The sequence below is a fragment of the Megalops cyprinoides genome, chromosome 1 (genome assembly GCF_013368585.1).
Source record: "Megalops cyprinoides isolate fMegCyp1 chromosome 1, fMegCyp1.pri, whole genome shotgun sequence".
In the NCBI taxonomy this organism is placed as follows: Eukaryota; Metazoa; Chordata; class Actinopteri; order Elopiformes; family Megalopidae; genus Megalops; species Megalops cyprinoides.
The window spans coordinates 27,638,706-27,652,024 of NC_050583.1; the positions used below are offsets into that span (position 1 = coordinate 27,638,706).

General features: G+C 38.0%; 1 protein-coding gene across 12 annotated transcripts in view; it reads left to right on the top strand.

Moving 5' to 3' along the window:
- The window catches only part of LOC118775956 (RNA binding protein fox-1 homolog 1), a 206,753-nt gene that overhangs the window by 44,616 nt on the left and 148,818 nt on the right, over window positions 1-13,319 (top strand). For 6 of the 12 annotated variants that reach the window (XM_036525976.1, XM_036525967.1, XM_036525950.1 and 3 more), the window contains exon 1: window positions 12,577-13,117. The exons of 2 other annotated variants lie outside the window; for them this stretch is intronic. In XM_036525976.1, coding sequence (XP_036381869.1) covers window positions 12,974-13,117 — 144 coding nt within the window. In that variant the 5' untranslated portion in view covers window positions 12,577-12,973. Of the gene's footprint in view, window positions 1-12,575; window positions 13,118-13,319 lie in introns of those variants that run through there. 4 more of the 12 variants (XM_036526006.1, XM_036526000.1, XM_036525992.1 and 1 more) reach the window with 2 other exon arrangements.

Consider the following 13,319-nt stretch of genomic DNA (forward strand, 5'->3'; position numbering starts at 1 on the left):
GGATATGTTTCCCCTTATTATTCATAAATACATACAATACATTGTTAATTTACTCCCTTGAAACAGACAAATGAAATAGTTATTTAGAATTAATATTTCTTCCTGGTACAGCTAAATTGCTGTGGTTTTCAGCATTCAGCAAGTTACTGAACATCCAAAACATGCAATTTGTATGTTAGTGAAGTTTCATTCCAACAAAATTATATAAAATGTCTTGCATACATATTTATAAATTTAATTATCAATCTATTTACAAGACGAAAACAGCCGAAATCATATTTTACACCATACTATTTTCAATGGTGATGGGTGTTTAGATGAGCAACCCTGCAATAAATCCATTTAAAGTCCATGTGGGGATTAGGAACCACACTCTTGTCCCTTACTGACTTGAGTTATTTCCCAATACCAGTGTGTTACTGCTTCAATGGACAGATTTTACACAGATTGCACATTATTTCAATTTTCAATATTCAACACAAACTTACACTTCATGAGGGCATAACATGACCTAACAATGCTTTGGCCCAGAAGCATGCAGGAAAATATCCACAATGCATGACTTTCACTGTAGATGCCTCCATTTCTTAAGGTTTTTGCGGTTCCATTTTTCAATAAAATAATCAATCTGCCTTCATAGATCACATCTCCAGGGCAGCAAACAGATAGCATTTAACCAATGTGAAGCCAAACAAATTTCTTACACCTCGTTGAGCACATAAGTGATACTGTACATCAGAAAACAATTGGCCAGAAATTGAAAGCCAAATGTTAAAGGCTCTATGTAAGCACAGCTGTCAAAAAGCTCAATACGCTTTCGCTGTCAGAAGTGTGAAGTAAACACACACACACCACCTGCTATTTCTTCTGCTATGTGTTGTGTTTTGCAGCTGTGAGTGGCAAATATTCAGTGTATCAGTAATTCAGTAAATTCAGTAATTTACATTTTCAAGTCAAGTTTAATGCATATGTTTACACCTACATGAAAACACATAATTAATACCAAGTTAATAATTAATACCGAACAAACATTAGCAAAGATAGTATACCCCATGGATTACCTCAAGGATGAAACTAATCAAAGAAAGTCCAATTTCAAATAAAATGGGATTTCCCTACAACCTGTATGAAATATGATGTATTTATGGGGAACTGTGATTGGATTTTATCTGATAGCATGACAACCAGGGTATGAACTGATTTTAAATGAAATTTCAAATGTTAGACTCTAAATCTCAGATCCTATGGTCCTCTATCAATTGAAGGCACTATTCATACAGTAGTGTTTTTTTCATATGCAACTGTGATATTTTGATGAAGTGCATATTGATTTTTTTATTTCTTCATGAGCTTATTTTCATTGTTTCTCAATGTGGAGAAGGTAATGTTTCAGATGCCTTCCAGGACTATCCATCCCCGACTTAATTGCTGTTTGAATTTAGCAAATTAATCATCTCCCAATCCTGAAATATATTTGATGAGTTGGAAAATGTACTTAACTATAGTCTTGGACCAGGATTGGGAACTCCTGTCCTACACAGACTCGCAAGATATTATTTTTCATAGAGCCAAGTCCATAGTTTTGACGTAGTAGCAGACATTGTGAAAAACCTGCTTCAAAAACATAAACAGGGTTAGATGGAATCTGCAGCAATCCATTCAGACCCGGTTAGTGAAATCGGTATGTGTTCTCTGGATTTTAAACCGAATGGCAAGCAGAGACGAGCATGTGCTGAAAAGCATTTACTGTTTTTTAGTATCTCTAGGATGTAATTTACTGTCTGATCATTTGTAGATGGAAAATTCCTTTCAACTGTCCAGTGGTTCATTTTAGGTTGTCATTCACAGATTCTTTTAAGCAAATCAGGGCTAAACATCTGTGACATAATTATGCAAATTGCATAATGCAATGCAAAAAGGACTTTAGCATACTGTAGTAACATAAACTAGTGAAAAGGCATTCTTTTTACACACATTTTCATGATTCCAGACAGAATAATGATACTGAAGTAAAATATATATGTAGTAAAATGAATAAAACAGTCGAGATTTGAAACAACACTGAAAACTCTGAGGTTTGCTTGCTGAGTGGGCATCCTCTGGGCCATGTTCAGGTATACATGAATTCAGCCCAGTGGGACTGGGTGCTTGCTTTTACCATAATAATGAAGCTGAAAATATATTGATGCTTGCTTGACCATCTTATAAGTATTGAGTATGATTATGATGTTACAGATAATGCATTCCATTTTCAGCAGGGTGTGTTTGCAAGATTGGTTTTGTATCTTGTACATGTTCTTAAACATTTCCATCTCTGTAAGGGTTATAGATCACCTCCTCTACTTCCTTCTAGGCCTTGCATTCCCTGATCCATTATCAGAGCTTTAGATGTGCAATTATTTCCAATCTGTAGAGAGCTTGATCTTGTTTACCCCAGGAAACTTGGAGATATTTCGGAGTCAAGGGAGCTTGCAAAGAGGCACCATATATATATATATATATATATATATATATATATATATATATATATATATATATATATATATATGTCTATATAAACACACTTATATATACACACACACATTGTATTCAAATACATATACTTTAATATGGAGTTGGTCCCCCTTTTGCAGCTATAACAGCTTCCACTCTTCTTGGAAGGTTTTCCACAAGATTTTGGACTGTTTCTGTGGGGATTTGTGCCCATTCATTCTGTAGAGCATTTATGAGGTCAGGCACTGATGTTGCACGAGAAGGCCTGGCTCGCAATCTCCGTTCCAGTTCATCCCAAAGGTGCTCGATGGGGTTGAGGTCAGGGCTCTGTGCGGGCCAGTCAAGTACTTCCACACCAAACTCATCAAACCATGTCTTTATAGTCCTTGCTTTGTGCACTGGGGCACAGTCATGTTGGAATAGAAAAGGGCCTTCCCCAAAATGTTGCCACAAAGTTGGAAGCATAGCATTGTCCAAAATGTCTTGGTATGCTGAAGCATTAAGATTGCCCTTCACTGGAGATAAGGGGCCTAGTCCAAACCCTGAAAAACAGGTGTGGCCAAATACTTTTGTCCATATAGTATATATATACACACATATTTATATATATATATATATATATATATGTGTGTGTGTGTGTGTGTGTGTGTTTGTGTGTGTGGACCACTACTAAGATTCACCAAATGTCTCCCTCTCTGTGCTAAACTGGACTTTTTTGTACTTTGAAGCCTTGTTAATGTACTCCTATGAAAATGGAAGTTTCATATGCATTGACATAATTAATGAAGAGGCAGGTGGCATGCTCCACCAATTAACACCTCAGGGAAAAGTAAAATTGGCCTTTTTGTATGTTGTGGCAGGGTTAAGGACTGTAGCACACAGCAAATAAATGGAGAGGCTTTTAATGAGCTGCGGGATTGAGCAGAATAACCCAGAGAGGATGTTATGTAAACATCTCCAGCTATTTAAACTGTTAAAGCTAATTGATGAGCTTAGTTGAATTCTACAGTGGAAAATAGTGAGATTGTTTGAGAGGTTTAAGAAGCACATTTATTTGATGTTTTTTTTTTCTTTTGAGAATAAATACTTTAAAGAATAAAATCAATTGGAACACTTCTCCGTGCAGGTTTTTGCCACAGTTTTGTTTTTAAATGTTTATCTTTTTTGGAAAACTCAACATGTGCATCAGCTATGTATTGTCACATTTGTGTCTGTATTTCGGTTTGTTTCAATTACCAATTTATATATCCTGTAATGCATGTCTGTATCAGAAGGTAAGCTATGAGTTATGATGTCATTAATTTTCAATTAAAAGAAGAGGTAGGTTATTTGCATTGCATATATAGTCTTCATAGTTCAATACAGTACAACAGACAGCACAATATGATAGGCACATGGCAATACACACACACACACACACACACACACATATATGTGTATATTTGTGATAAAAAAGCTTTTTCATATAAAGGTAGAACAGTTATTTTATTTACTGAAATGGAATTCACAGAGAAGTAGATGTGAGAACATTGTATGCTGAGAAAAATAAAAGGAAAAAACTTTGGCTTGGAGCCCTCAGAAAGGATCTGGCCATTAACCAAGTTGTCAGCCCCTCCCCCTATGGGCATCATTGGGTGATACATACAAAAGAGACTGGGAAGATGGGGAGGAGGTACTTCATGCCATAAACAGCTGACATAAAAGTATGAAGGTCTTTGGGATTTTTTTAAATAATAGATATGTGTTTGGCAGCTGGGTGAGGGATTGTGCAAAACTCCTGCCTCATTTCATTTTCTGTTAATCCTCTATGATGTGCAACACAGTTTTTTCTACATTTTATCACTCTTTCAGTATACAACTAAGCTTACGTTTTCACTTTATATGGGACTGCTATATAATCTACTGTATAATTGTGTATCAGATTTAACAGCATATTAGACTTAATTTGACTACCCTTCAGCCTCACCAATGCAGTGCAAAGGGTGATAAACAATGAACTTTGAAAGGCACAAATCTCTCTCATATTTAATGTTATTCTTAAGTACTCAGTGGCCTTGAATATGTATGTCATTCTTTAAGTCTGCAGTTAAGCATTACAAGCATTCAAAATATTTCCAGAGGTGACCATTGTCTGCCATAAAGTGTATCTTTACTTCTGTATTATTATGAGGTGTGATAAATTCATGAAAGATAATTAATCACAGAATGAGTCCATCATGAATTTAATTTAGTTTAAATTTGAAATTGATATCCTCTCATAATTCTGTAGCCATTGTATTGTAAAATTTGGCTCTTCTAAAGTATGTGCCACGTGCCACATGCTGAGTTTGTCTTCTCATGCTGAAACAGCAGATGTTTTCATTGTAATGGATGGCAATGAGTTTCTTGGGTGTCATACTCACACACACACACACACACACACATACATGTATGCATATAACAGTTCCCTTTCATATAAAGATATCACTATTTAAAAACATGCATATGCATTCAAGATACATTCATATTCATGATTACTCTTTCTGAGGGAGGCGTCATTTTTTTATGTTGTGCACATATGCATTCACATGCTGAGGTCTTTATGTATGTTTTTTCCTAATCAATAATTCATCCAGATGTGGCAGTAATGTACAAATGAACTTGTTAAAGTATCCATCTGGGATAATTTATTCATTAATTATGCATATGCTTCCATACAAAAAAAAAAAAAAAAAAAACAATACACCAGTTATGTTTGTTTGTCCTGCCCATTGCCGAATCAAGGTGTCAAATTGTGCAGTTTTGGCAGCTGTAAACTGTGAAGTTCCACACAAGTTTCTCAGCTCATTGGTGAATCTCTTTCCGCAGCACCTCGGCCCAGTGCCCTCTGAGGAGGGCTGACTGCACTCCCGGGTCAGTCCTAGACTCGTCAGCTCTGAGGGTTTTCCTGTTGGTCTGTACTGAGTCGTTACTGCATGTGACAGCCCGCGGTTCTGTCAGAACGAATCGCCCCCTTGCAAACTCAGCTGCGAAGGAAAGTGACAAGTTAATGGAAGTTAAAGCACTCTAATGGTAGCGCCTGGTGAAAGGAGGGGGAAGCCATCCGCAGCATTTGCCCCAGCTTTCCAAGATGTCTCTTTGCATTGCTGTCTGGACATAAGGACTAGCGTTTGCCAACCTCCATCCTGCTCTCCAGAGCCCCACTCCCAGCGACATCAGTGTGCATGTGATACAAAGTTAGAAATTCCTAAACAGGACTGTGCTCTAAACAGTGCTCTACTACAGACTGCTGGTGTTGAACATGTTGGTCTATAATTGAATCATTTGCTTTCCTGGATAAATGAATGGTGTGGAAGTAGGTAAACCATTTCCCTGTCTCTCTCTGTCTGTTTTCTTTGTCAGTCATATGCAGCATTGAATAGTGAATGTGTGCATATTGAATATTCTAATGATCATTGTGACAGATGACCTATGATTATCACTATCTATTAATAATCAAAATCTGTCCCTGCCATGGAGCGAAACATTATTTGAGTTCTTCATTAGCCATGACACATGAACCCATTAAGGATTGATTTTAAAAGCTGTAAAGGCCCACCCGTAATATCTAAACAGCTACTGTGTGCTTTTCCACAGGGCAGGAATGTCAGAGACTTTTTAACTGTGACAGTATTTTTTGGAAAATTTGATTTAACTCATTTTGACACTTCATCTTGATTCATGTGAATATTCTGAAAAAAAAAAAAAAGAAATGGCTGACATTTCCAGTTTGTCCATTTCTAAATGATCTACTTACTGATTTGCCCGGCATAGAACAGTGCCTGGTTATCTGGGACAACAGGAGTATTCCATCGTACCATTTAACTCAATAGATGAATGTGTCAAAATAACATACATTTTGAAAAGGAAAACATGACACGTATATCTTTGAGGGAAACAAAACAATAAAAATCTAAACAGTAATGTAATAACAATTACAGTAAGTGGTTCTGAATAGCAGAAAAAGGAATATGAGAGTGAAAGCACAAAGTGCCCTGTGTCAGTGCTGTATATTATGTGTCTGTGCATAAATTCCATACATATATACATGCATGTATATTGTCTATACCCATATGAAAATTTCTACATTGAGAATATATTTAGAATATATATTTTAGCTTCATAAATATATTATAATATTGTTTTATTATAATATATGTCTGCTTTGTATGACTATATTTTAAATGTATTTGCAATATATTCTTAGGCTAAACAACATATTTCTCTGTTGTCACAGGGCAGATGCTAAATGGCATGGAAAAACATGCTTTGGCTTATACATCCCCTTCCTTCAGAGTGTTTGCAGTAACTATCACAAAGCTTCTCCTCTTAGCAACATACAAAATTGTTAGTTTTTTTCCCTTTTCCATAATACGCCAATTTACCTGTTTGTCAGGGGTGGGACATATCTGTATGGCATAGCAGTCAGGAAACAGGGCCTCCAGCAGGTTCTTATCTGGAGTGGGGCATTTCTCTTGTAACCTTGAGCAAGGTACCATAATTGCTTTAGTAAATATCCAACTGTATAAAAGAGCAGTAGAAATATGTAAGTTAAACTTGTATAAGAGTGTCTGTCAAGCAAATAAATATTGTAATGCACATCCTGCTGATCCTAGAACTTAGGAGAAATGGTTTCAGAGAAATGGGGGGGGGGGGGGTAGTTGGATTGAGGAGCTCCGACTACTGTGGACCTATAACAAATGTAACATGGAAACTGCAATGGCTTCAACCATTTACCAGATATGCATCTATAGGCCCATGTGTTAAGACAAGCAAACACACAAACCTGAATTTGATCAGTTTTGTATTGTTAAGCGATAGGAATATGTGTGTAGCAGATTATCATTCAAGAATTTTATTTGGGCTATGCAAAACATTCTTTAGAATAAAACGCAACTGTATTTAAAAAAAAAAACTATATATATATATATATATATATATAAACTACGTTTAATGGAGTCGCACTGGGTACTGGCTTAGTGCTTGTCAAGGGTCCACTAACAACACTCATTTGTGACTGTAATTTCTTACTCTCTGCATGCTCTAATGGGTGATATTGTTTCAAATGATGAAACAGGTTTGTGGTGTTGCCTGCCTTTGATGGCATGTGTCTTCCGCACAGTTTGCAGTGCATGCTGCTCTGTTTTTTGTCAGATTGTAAATAGCCAAAATATCTCCAAACTACTGAAGTTGAGTGACCTTTCTTGACGACGATGTCTTCGTCCTTCGAGCTGGTCATGGGCACTGCTTTTTCTACGGTGTCGCTCATTTCGCTTATTTTGCTTACTCCGCTCCCAACTAGAAGCCTGTCAGCCACTGTGTCTGTAAACAATACCGCGTGCTGGCCTGAATTTATACCTCTCACTGTGCAACCTAACTGCGCAATGCATACTTCTATTCCTGCGACATGATTGGCAGTTTATGATTTCTGTGCATGCTAAGCATGGAAAGTAATTATATAGAACATTTATCGAACATTTGTTATATTTCTATCGAGGAAAATTATATCATGATAATTATTGTTATCGTTTTTTTATCCCCCAGCCCTACTTTTGAATCAAACAGACCTGGTATTATGAAAGAATTTCAATCATTAGCGCTGTCAGGTGTATCGTAGCAACACTGACAGTGCTTCTCATTGGTTGTGAGTCACGACCAATGAGAAGCGCATTCTCTGTCCGGGTAGTGGAACATAACATGACAGACAGGCTGAGGGAGAGCAGCAGGGTTTCCTTCTATTTCATACAAATCACCCTATCTTAATAGTCTAACTTGTAATATTTCTCTCCCATAGATTTGCACTGAACTGATTCTCAAAAATATGGAACCATGCACGTCCCTTATCAGTTCAATACGGAACATGTTTTTTAGTTTACAATTACACGATGATTCCATATTTTATGGGACAGTTGGCAACCCTAAGTGAGACTGAAGTGAAAGAGTTGCAATGATGATATGAAACCAGCAATGAATGTAGTCACTAATAGGTTATTATATGAAAACGATGTGCAAACATCTGTTGTATATTGGTGAATATTGTACACATGACATTCTAGCCACTTTTAATGTGAGATGTGTGGCAATTTGATTGTGTTAACAAAACATTTTGTCATTTTCCGATCTCTTAAAATTAGATTGTACAATATGATACATATAACACACACACACACACACATATATATATATATGTGTGTGTATGTGTGTTACAGAATCTTACAGCCATACAGTATATAATATAGGGCACAATTTGGTCAATCTTTTAGCATGATATTGTGAGGAGAAATCACCATTGTGTAGTGTCTGTCTGGGTTATGTGTGGCAGCTGTTTTGCAATCAAGTGCTCACCACACATCAGCTGCAGTGTCATGGCACCTTTTTGCTTTGCCAGAAAAGGTGATGTCAATTCCTTTAGCCTCTTAACCGTGGGGTTTAAATAACTACCAGGCAAAGAAGTCCTCCAGTCACCATTTCCAACCACTAGGCCACACTGTCTCCCTGCCTTAATTGATAGCAATGCTCTGATGTAGAATATGTATCCTGACATTTGGAGAAGAGTATTCAAAGGAAGGTATGAACAAAACCAAAGCAGGACTTCCAGTGGGAGGATTCTTCCCTTTGCATTATTATAACACTGAAGGTAGTGTTGAGAAGGGGTTGGTGGTGGTGGTGATGGTAGTAGTGGTGGGCAGAAAGTACTGCAGAAAAAGTATACTTAAAAAAAAAAATAGTAGTTATTAAAATCAAGTGGTATAACTTTTTGGACAGTTTTGAACACTGGACCGTTCATGGTCTCTCTTCTCTTGTACCAGTGCTTTGTTTCAATGTCAAGAAAAAAATATTATTATTTTTGCTTTTATGGCACCCCAATTTGAAAAAGCAGTCTCTGGAACAATTTACTGTTTCTTATATTGCTCCAAAAAAAGAGAAAGGCAATGGTTTATCCTTTTTTTTTACCTTGTAGTAAGTTTGTTTTAGTGCCTTGTTTTTCTTGCACACTTCTTGCTCTTCAACCAGTGTTTTGGAAAGGGAATGATGAGAAAAGAATGCCTGCTTTTCACTTTTTTTTGCCTTCATCTTCAAGGTGCACCCTCACATCTCAAAGATCACATCCTCCTGTTCTTTACATAGGACCTGGCCATGGTAGGATAGACCAAAAAGCCCATAATGAATCTTGTTTAGTGCCTTGGTTAGTACTCCCTGTACAGCATGTTCATGCAATACAATAGGCTGCATGTTATGTGGCAAATGTAAGTGCTTAAAGCACATGGGTGGCAGTGTGATTGCATTGTGTGTTGATTGTATATGGCTGTTAATCAGGTTGGGGTTGCTAGAAGGTTATTTTGCTGCATTAAACATGTGGGGAGAGGGATGGAGGAAAAGCAGAAGGTTGACTCTTCGCCTGCAGCTGTGAATGTGGGCCAAGTGTAAGCACATATGGCAGTATGGTGAAACTGGGGGGAGAAAAAAAAAAACAAAGACCTTTCAAAAATTAAACAGGATTGCTTGTCTCCCCTGACTGTGAGATAAAAATGCAGTTTATGTTCTAAAAGACAGGACTTCCTTTTTTCATGCATATACATTTACATATTTTGTGTTATTTCATATTAAGGAAACAAATGAAAAATAAGACCAGCATGGTATATTATCAAAGGCTTTTTCATATCAATGAGCGGTAGAGACAGAGGGAGTGCTGAAATTGAAAGGATACCAGAAAGTGTTAACTGGAGAACATTCCCTGAGGACCTTGTGGTATGAAATATCTCAGGAGTCAATGAAAATAACACTGTACTTGATAGACACAGAAAATTAGTAATTCTCTTTTGCCTGGGGTAAGTGTAGGCCTTCATAATGTCTTGATCTTTGTGCAAAGAACTGGAGAAAAAAGCAGTTTCATAAAAATTTTAAAATAGAAGTGGGGATTTTCATGACAAGCAAATTCATAGGGAGTGATCAACTGTCACCTGCGGAAGAAAAGAGGGGAAAAATAGGCCTTTTGCAGACATCTAATTATATTTCTTTGCAAAGTCCGCTCATTTTATAAAATGACTTCTTCATTCGCTAAAGAGTGTGCAGTGGTCATTAGTACTGAGAAAACTCTTAATGATAAAACTAACCTACCCCTTTTTTACTGTGCCTTATTAAGCCCCAGCATTTGTGGATTTCCTGAGAATCCTATACTGGTAATTATCTGCAAGGTCATTGGGTTTATAAAGCTAAGACTGATTGTAAGGCGAGGGTTTTGTTCTTATAACTGAAGTGTCGGTTAGTGAAGGGGCAAGGCAACATGTTATGATAGCATTCCTTCAGCTTGTGATCTGCACATGTTTGACACTAACCACATCCATAAATGTGCATCTAGAGAAAATGCTGTGGGCAACTGGATTGTTGATTGTTACAAGTATGGCTTTATGATCATTGTAAAGTATCAGTTCCTCATAGATAGTTGTATGAGAAGGATAATGAGCATGAGCAAATTTGTTGAAAGAAACAGAATAGCTATAATCTTAGTAGTGAGGTTAGGTTACTTGTATTGATGGGCTCGGATTCAATTGGTACATCCTGTTGTGTAGCTCTGTGTAATGTGTGCCTGAATTACAAAAGTAAAACAAAGTCATGTCACTATATATATGCACACACACACACCTCCTACCCTCTTACCTTGAGGCTACCAGAGGAACAGAAAAGTAATAGGAACAGGAGAGCAACAGAGGCACTCCCTCTGCAGTCATCTTTATTAACAATTTCTCCTTTTTTAAAGAAACACTTTTAAAATTGAGAACCCTTGTGTAATACAACATTGATTTTATGCCAATTTCTTCATTATTGTAACAAGGTTCTGAAATCCCCCTCTTCAGTCCAGTTGCTGTTGGATTGCAAATCACTCTGGGTTGTGAGGGTATAAAAACAGAAATGTGAGATGAAAGAAAAAAGTCAGAATAATTCTTTATTTTGAGGAGAATCCCTATGGTAATTTAAAAACAACAATTTGCCCTTGTCAGGTAGACCTTCTATACATGAATTAAATATTCATTATTTTACCAGAGAAATAATTTGTTTGATCTCATTTAATGTGTCTTGGTAGAGTTACTGGGCAAAATAGGTTAAAGCAAGGTTTATGTGATTTTGTACTGCTTCGTGAGAGGTTTCCTGAATGAGAGCGGGAATACACCCTTTTTGTGGTACCATATTGAATTATTTACTTTCAGATTTTCCCTAGTTAAGGTGATGGTCTTCTTGAGCCCTCTAGTTATCGTAAGAGATAAATATGGTCCCTTCTGAAACCTTTTTGTTATAGTTTTGCTGCCATTCTAAGTATACTTTTCTTGTACAAAATCAATAATTGATGGTTTTTTTTAAATTTTCTTTTCATAGTACTTTGATGATGTTGTCTTTGGCATTTTAGCAAGATATCAAGAGGTGGTATAGTAGCCCCTGTTCAATTTCTATGGTAATACAGCTTTGCAGCTATCCAGGCAATCATATATTTTTTTGCTCTTAAAACCTCTCAACTCTTTTACTTCCTGGTTGATTTAGTGCTCACTGCTTTCAGGGCATAGATTTGCGCAACTTTAAGTGAATTAATAGATTTTTTGGCATTCAAGAATCCCAGCAAAGCATTTTGTACATTCGCGTACATTTCTTGTACAGCAAACCCCAGATAAGTTGCCAAATTATGGTCTAATTGTCTGAACTGGCTGGTGGTTTAGTCTCCTTTCATTACAGTAGGAGAGGGATGACCCCTGCTCTCCCCCCCATGTCAAGAGCAGGTCATAAAAAGGGAGGCATCTAAATGATAATATCAAAAGGGCAATTCACTTCCAATTGGACAATGCCAGTAGACATCCCCCCTCCCCACAAAAAAAAAAAAAACTCAACAGCTATTTATGATTCAGCCCCCTTTTCTTTCCTTCCCCCTCCTCCCCCTCCCCCTCCCCTGGGGTTTCAGAACCACGCTGAAATTTCAGTGAATGAAAAAGACTCTGCCCTAGGACCCATTTGACAAATGAGAAGCCGTGCAGCATCAGCAGCAGCCGAGCGAAGCCCCCGCAAAGGAGGCAGTCTCTCTCCACTAGTCATCAGCTAAAGCGTCGGCTGTGCTGCCTGAGCCTTGAACTGTCAGGCAAGTTGCATCCATCCAGCAGCAGGCTGCAGGCTCCGTCTCCTCTCCATGTTCCTCTCGCAGTCTCCTCAGCTGACCGGGGGGGCCCTGACTTAGCCAGCGAAGTGACGTTCTGTGCTGTCCGCACGCACGCACGCACGCACGCACACACCACAGGCACGCACAGATACACACACTGTCTCTTTCGCTCACACACAAACACACTTGCACACACGCACGCGCTCACTCACACATGCAGCCCCAGTCACGCGCTTTTGCCTCCAAAACATAGCCGCCGCCAGCCCAACAAGCGACTCCAACAACCGGTGAAAGTCAGCCTTCGAGACAGCAAGGCGTGTGTGTATGCAAGCCCCTTCGCTCAGTCTACGTAGACTTCACAGAAACACAATGCAGCATCCCCTTTCGGGAGCAACGTGCGTCGCTCTGCCAAACGTGGGCATGTGTCCTCAGCTCTCCTGTGCCTTGACTTTCATGTACTTACAGCAGGTAAGTGCATCTCTGTTTTCGCCTGATATGTGAGTTAATGTTGTAGAGTAATGTGGTAATGGTATATGTTTTTATAGAAATTGTATTTGGAATGTATGGTTCACCATTGCTGAACTCAATTCGCTCTGTTCTTATAGGTTTTCTTTTATAGGTGTTGTTGTGGTGATCATTGTGTTTGTGTCACAATGCTGTACTTCATCTA